Source organism: Octopus bimaculoides, chromosome 7, assembly GCF_001194135.2.
Source record: "Octopus bimaculoides isolate UCB-OBI-ISO-001 chromosome 7, ASM119413v2, whole genome shotgun sequence".
In the NCBI taxonomy this organism is placed as follows: Eukaryota; Metazoa; Mollusca; class Cephalopoda; order Octopoda; family Octopodidae; genus Octopus; species Octopus bimaculoides.
In genome coordinates, this window is record NC_068987.1 from 19,423,235 (window position 1) to 19,430,485 (window position 7,251).

Genomic DNA, 7,251 nt, shown 5'->3' on the forward strand with positions numbered 1-7,251 from the left:
ATTTTCACAAATCAGTAATCAACCGAAACACATAAAATAAGTTTAAAAAAAATTTTCAAATTAACAATTTGATACTTCTCAGTAAATTTTGATATGCATTCTTTATAAATATTCTTCATAATACGGAAGTACAGTTGATTATTGCGTAGCAGTGTATAGTAAACATTTTATCAAAAAATATTTCGAAAGCAAACCATTTTGTTATCGTCATCCTTTAGGAATTATATCGCGACCTACAAGTTTGGTATAAAACCTTTCAATATACACTTCTTCAAAGGAAATTCTTTCTCGAAACATCAGATCTCAAACTCTAATAACGGTACACGAACTTCTTAGTTTACATATATAGGTTTTTCAATATAAATAAACAGGCTGACAACAAACAAGTGAATTTTACAACGGTCGACATACAGATGGAGTAAAGTCAGGCTCTTACTAACAGACACTGAGGCATAGTCAAACAAGGAAGTGGGACAAGTTGTGACTAACGGTCCGGACAATTTCCTTCATTGAACAGATTTTGTGAATAGAAAGAGAAAGCAAAGTGAAAGATAAATCACATTGATAGTTTATGAGTACATGAGTGTGTGTGTATGTTTTTTCAAGGATTTAAACAATCAGTTATCTATCAGAGTAAGGAAGTGGCAAAAAGAAGAAAAAAAATCACTTAATGATAGAAAAAGAAACTTCCTCAAGCAAAATACTTAAACTAGTTTAAACATTTAAAATAGATTGATTGGTTGACAAGCTGGTATTAACATATATAAAGATATATTGAAGCTTTTTGTTTTTGTTTTCTTTTTGAATGACTGAAGACTCACCGATTTTTTCACGCTGACGGGTAGATTGGGGTATGTTGATGGCATGGTACTCCATTGAAACAGTCGGGGACTGCTTTTGTTCATGGACGTCCGCCAGAGATGGAGCATAATTTTCCTCTGAGCTTCCAGGTGATAATGGATAGGACAGGCTGCGATTTCTAACTTTATTTGTTCTAAAACTGTCACGACTGAAACTGCCGGTTCGATCACTGCCCAATTCATCGCGAGAACCGGCATAACCAGGCTTAGGATATTTACATTCCTGGAAATCAATACTTTCTAAAGTATCATCTGAAACGAAACTGAGCAGTAGTTGTCCGAGAAATATGAAAGGAGTGGACAATCCTTGCAACATGAGAATTATTGGTCTGAAGACAACATGGTAGAAAATATTAAAAAATCCCATCACTGTGTTTGGTAGAAGAGGGGGGAAATAGGAAGTTTTTAGAGGGAGGTCTTCGTTCTTTCCGCGAAAAAAAAAAAGGAAAATAAAAGAAAGGAAAGGTTCTCCTTTCGTTTAGTTGTTGTTTGGATTTGTGGGTTTGTTTTTGGAGAATTTAAATAGTCTTACTGAATTTCCCGCTCTGTTTTCCATACAACATTGCGAGCTGTCGTTGAAGAATTCAGCAGCATCTAGAAAGACGTGTAGTGATTGGTCAAATTAATTCATCTCAGACCAATCACAGTCGTCCTGTCAAACAAGTCAGAGCATGCGACGTCAGCAACTGGAGGCGTTTTCCAGAATAACAAACTCCATGCTACACATTTAATTACCAGTCATCATTAAAATCATTCTTCTTTATTACCGCAATAATAATGTCTGTTAGTATATCGAACACTTTTCAACAACTCCGGGCTGTTCAACAATAACTGTTTCATTATTGATCTATAAACCTCTTTTGTTCATTACACAACTTGCTTGCTTACTTAATCTCAACCTCTCTTCACCTCATATTTTTATACTTTACTCTCCAAACTTCACCATATCTCTTTCTTTACTCTCCTCCCCATCACTTATTCTACTCCCCACTTTCTCAACTATTTTCTATCTCTCCCTGTACTCTACTCTTCTCCGCATCACTCACTGTCTCTGTCTACCCCCTCATCACTCTCTCTCTCTATCTCCTTTTACCTCTTTCTCTACTCTACTCTCTCTATTCCTGTCTGAAATATCCCTCTACCTTTCTCTCTACTGTGCTGCTCATCTCTCTCTCCTTCCCTCTTTCTACGCCTTTTTCCTTTCTCCCCTCTCTTTCCGTCTCTCTCCTTCCCTCTTTCGTTATTTGTCCCTATCTGTCTCTGTCTCTTTCTTTCTCTTCCCCTCCTCTGTCTCCCTCTCCCCACCACTTTCTCTCTACCCTCTGTCTTTCTCTCCCTTCCTTCCCCTCGCTCTATTTACTCCCGTTTCAAGCACTTCTTCTGTACACCTCATCTATCCCTACCTCTTTCTTCTGTACACCTCATCAGGTCTACTCCGTCCTTCACGTGCTTTAACGTTTTACTTTTCCCTTCACTTTCTGTATCTTACACCTATTCGTGTTTAAGTAATAACAAACCTTCAATTTAAAAGCATAACTATGAAGTTCGTAATAATCCAACCAGCACTTAGAGCTTCTTTATTAGGTGCACACCATCGATGAATAACACAGCTGATAGTACATTCAGTTGAATTTTGAATATAGTGTTTCAAATAACTTTTAAGTTATGAAGTCTAAGCAATGGGTACAACTTTTCTTTCTTTATCTGTTGTTATTGTTTAGCCTCAGGTCAATCATTTTAGCGATATCTAAGGATGTCTTTTTCTCTACCGCGGTCATACGACAGGAACCATTAAGATAATAAAAGGATGATGAGGCTGTTGTTTCTAGCAGATAGAGTGACCACATAGAGGCTCCCACGTTGTCTCGTTTAAATGCTGGTTTTTTACTGAAGGAATAGTATGAGTGAAATAAAAGAAAAATAGGGAGAAGGAAAGAAAGAGGAAAATGTCAGATGAAGAAGAAGACAGGAAGAAGCAAAACTTGAGGAGATAAGAAGGGATGCAAAGAGTAGAGAGAGAAAGAGAAATAAAGGGAAGAGGTGAAGAGAAAAAGTGGGGAACATTTGAAATGTGAAGACAGAGAGGAAGAGAGTAAAGAGAAAGTGGACGAAAACATTAAAAATATGAAGGGGAGGAGAACAAAAGAGAAAAGGTCATAAAGAGAGGAAGAAAGAAATAAGAATAGAGAAATCAAGATGCAAAGAAGAGGAGAAGAAGACATGAAAAAAGAAGTCGAGGGGGAAAGACAGAGTGGATCTGGTAAGAGAGAAAAAAATCTTTCTCTTCGCTTTCTTCTCTTGTGAACCTTGACATGACCTGACCTGCCATCCTCCTACTTCAGTTACTTGACAAGCCTGTATGTGTCTGTGTAAGAGTATGTGTGAGTGAGTTGTGTCTATGGACGTTTAGTGTAAACATCAACGGCGGTACGTTCGGACGAGGTAAGACAATTCCATTCATTGTCCATCACTCATCCTTCGAGCAGTTTTTTGTCTTCTTAGAACCGTTGCTGCTTATAGTTTATTTCTTTCGACGTCGTTCTCGTTTGAATTTTCTCTTGGTTTGATCGCAACTTGTTACACAAGTTTCTGAAAGGGTTTATTAATCCTGTCGCATTACCTTTTACATGTATCGTTATCTCATATGTGTGTATTGGTAAGTCCGTATACATATTATATACGTTAGAAAAACTCGCCGGTATACATAATTTATTCACAACACGCTTCAACAAATTTCCATCGAAAGAATGAAGAAAGAATAGTACAGATTTGATTTTTTTTCCCCTCCCCATCTTAATTCAGTTTATTACTCGAGATATAGTGTGTATACATATATATATTATCCAAAATGTATAGTGTTAAATATCCATCACGTATATATATATGAATATATATACTGGTCCCAAGAAGTGGGGTGTGACCCCCACTGGGGTGCTGCGAATATGAATGTTATTTAGCAATTTCTGCCTTCCCAGTCATGTAATGTCTTATATAAGTGGATTTATTGAAAGCAGTTTTGTGAAACTAGGATCAATGTGTGTTATTCTAATCTTCATCATCCGCCCCCTTTTCACTTTTATGTATATATATATATATATATATATATATATATATATATACATATATATATATATGTGTGTGTGTAAAATATAATACATTAACATTATATAAAATATATTGATTCTAGGAAACTTTTTAACTGTTGTATTTATGATAATTTTCTCTCGGTCTATCTTTCTCCGCCTACATTCTTCATATAACAACCGTAACAACTTACGGAACGTTTCTTGTTTCTGTGTTGGAATGTGTTTTAATATACCGCGAACTCGGTGGAAACGGGACAGAAACAGGGGTGAAGTAACACAGTGGCAACTTGAAGCAATATCCGAGAGGCATCCGCCCCCTCTTCTGGAAACCCATCCACTTGTATTTTTCGTTTCTGTCTCTCTTTCATGTTTAACCTCTCTTTCTTTCATTAAACCCTTATTTTCTATATTATATGTGTGTGTGTTTAGGGGACCGAAGCCCTATGGCAACTTGACTAGCTGAACTAATCCCAAAATACGTGGAGTTCCACGTTTTCCTCCCTCTCCCATATTGCTAGTTAAACTATGATTCCACTTTCGGTTAACGCCCCCTGTGTCCTTTCAGTGATTTTTATACAAACCAAACATGTTTCATACCTCTAAAATGTTATTATACTGAAACGCCTGATTTTAGAATACTCAGATACAAATTTCAACGCTCCATGTTCAAATCCTGCCAAGCTAACTCTCACCTTTTGTCTCGGCGCGGAGGGGTGGACATCGATGAAGTAAAGTACCATTTCACGCGCCGAGTTGCTACAATCGACTTCGCAGCTTTGTACTAATGTGAGACATTAGCAGGGCAGTGGATGGACTGACGGTCAGAGATGTCATGTCGTATTTACCTGTCTCATTTTGTTTCGAGTTCAAATCCCGTTGTAGTCGACTTCGCTTTTCACCTTTCCAAAGTCGATATACTAAATTCCAGTTAAATATATTCGATTTAATCGGTTATACTCCTCTCTCTCCCAGTACGAGTGGTCTTGTGTTCAAATCAGAAAGGGGATCAAAGTATCCTTTCTGACTTGTATTTTGTTATATTTCTCTTCATTCCAAGGTTAACTTTGCCTTTCATTCTTCCGGATCGATGAAATGAAATACCAGTTAGGTACTAGGATCGTTATAATAACCTTTTCATATACACTCAGGAGAAAATCCGTGGAACTGCACTTTATTTTGCAGAACAGGTATCGCTATGTGTTTGACAAGTTTGCTTTCCATAGTTTCAGGTTTAGTCTGCCTGTGTGATACTCTGGGCAAAAGTCTTCTATTATGGCCTCGTGCTGACCAAAGCGTTGTGAGTGGATTCGGTTGACAGAAACTGAAAGAAGCTCATCATGTATGTGTGTGTGTATCCTTGTCTTGACGTCGTGTGATAGTTGTAAATGAGTGTATGTCACTGTCATACAAACAGTGTCATTCATTTCTAATAGTATACGGAAACATGTCTGACCATATCTTGCTTTGAAATAAACGAGGGTTAGTGACAGCAGATGCATCTGGCTGTAGAAAATCAATAAACTGTCCCTAGCAAGCATGGAAAAGTGAACATTAAAATAAGGATGATGAGAAATGCTTGTTATGATGACATAGTTGGCATTTGTCAAAAAATTGTTTTTTTTTGGGGTGGGGGGGTCTGGGAGTATACAGTGTCGATTTCCATTCCGAGTTTTATTGAGGGCTCTACCTAGGTGACTGACTAGTTCATCCCCTCTTCTTGCCAATTCAAAAATGTCATTGACAAGTCTAAAGTTTGTGCACATGGTTGTCTAGGGTATCACTCGTGAGCTGCTCCAGGAAGACGTCAGAGAGAATGTGGCGGCAGACAAACCCTTAATGGACTCTCTTAGTGGACCGAAACTAGAGACAGTACAACTGTTCAAATACCCGGGGGCAAGAACCTATCAGGGTAGGTTTCAGCTGAATGACCAGTCTGAAGGACCAGAGAACTAAGAGTTCTTTGAATTTTGGTAAGTTAAAAAAAAGAATACTCACATCTTCCTTGTGTTTTTGAGAGAATTCCTCACTGGAGCCTGAAAGCATTTTGTTCCATTTTGCAAAATTGTTGGGTGCAGTCATCAGTTATATAGAGGGCATGGCTGTGTGCTTCCCAGTCACATGGTTTCAGGTTCAGTCCCACTGTATGGCACTGTGGGAAAGTGTTTTCTACTATAGCCCCAGGCCAATTAAAGCCTTGTGAGTGGATTTGCTCAACAGAAACTGAAAGAAGCCTGTCATATGAAAGGAGGTACAAGCACTTTCACACACACACACAAGAAGGTGTTGTGCTTGCAATCACAAGATAGAGGTTTCAATTTGATGAAGGGAGTGAATTAATGCACAGCACAAACATTTGATCATTATACTCTTTTACTTGTTTCAGTCATTTGACTGTGGCCATGCTGGAGCACCGCCTTTAGTTGAGCAAATCGACCCCAGGACTTATTCTTTGTAAGCCTAGTACTTAATAATATCAGTCACTTTTGCCGAACTACTAAGTTACGGGGACGTAAACACACCAGCATTGGTTGTCAAGCGATGTTGTGGGGACAAACACTGACACACAAACATATACACACATACATATATATATATATATATATATACATATATATTTACGATGGGCTTCTTTCAGTTTCCGTCTACCAAATCCACTCACAAAGCTTGGGTCGGCTCGAGGCTATAGTAGAAGACACTTGCCCAAGGTGCCACGCAGTGAGGCTGAACCCGGAACCATGTGGTTGGTAAGCAAGCTACTTATAAGCAAATTGTTTGTGAAAGTTCTTCTGCAAGAAGTTGTAGAACATTCATCTGTTGTGTATGATGGGAGAGTCCTCAATATGTGTCTGTGTGTATGAATGGTTGTGCTTCCTTATCTTGACAATATTTGATATCAGTAAATGAATGTTACTGTCATGCAAGCCATGTAATTCATTTGCAATATTTTGCAAAAGATATGTCTTGCCATCTATATATATAAAAATGAGAATGTGTGTCTGTCTGTCTGTCTGTCTGTCTGTCTGTCTGTGTGAATCCCTAAAACTCGAGAACTACGCAACCAATTTCATTCAAATTTTACAGATGCCTTACTTAGGGTTCCAGTTGTGTTTTAGTCAAAAAAAATTATTAACTTCTTGCGGAGTTCGAGCCCACGGCAACATAATATCTCCTCCACTATTTAAGTATTACGTGTCAAAAGTGAAACAAAAACACTCATGTCAAATACTTTCACTTTAAAAATGAAACTATTCTACTAACTGAAACAATCACATTTCGATACTGTAATGACAGATACTTTCAGAGAG

General features: G+C 38.0%; 2 protein-coding genes across 7 annotated transcripts in view; one reads left to right on the plus strand and one right to left on the minus strand.

Moving 5' to 3' along the window:
• Window positions 1–1,876, minus strand: part of LOC106881356 (ankyrin repeat and LEM domain-containing protein 2) — a 51,360-nt gene extending 49,484 nt beyond the window's left edge. The window contains exon 1 of the mRNA XM_052969319.1: window positions 822–1,876. Coding sequence (XP_052825279.1) covers window positions 822–1,227 — 406 coding nt within the window. The 5' untranslated portion in view covers window positions 1,228–1,876. The remainder of the gene's footprint in view (window positions 1–821) is intronic.
• LOC106872893 (phosphatidylinositol 3,4,5-trisphosphate 3-phosphatase TPTE2) overlaps window positions 1–7,251 on the plus strand; it is a 71,762-nt gene that overhangs the window by 9,997 nt on the left and 54,514 nt on the right. The window contains exons 1-3 of one of the 6 annotated variants that reach the window (XM_052969321.1): window positions 3,163–3,302; window positions 5,720–5,916; window positions 6,582–6,690. The exons of 1 other annotated variant lie outside the window; for it this stretch is intronic. In XM_052969321.1, the coding sequence (XP_052825281.1) occupies window positions 5,871–5,916; window positions 6,582–6,690 (155 nt within the window). In that variant the 5' untranslated portion in view covers window positions 3,163–3,302; window positions 5,720–5,870. Of the gene's footprint in view, window positions 1–2,277; window positions 3,121–3,162; window positions 3,303–5,719; window positions 5,917–6,581; window positions 6,691–7,251 lie in introns of those variants that run through there. 4 more of the 6 variants (XM_014920058.2, XM_052969322.1, XM_014920061.2 and 1 more) reach the window with 4 other exon arrangements.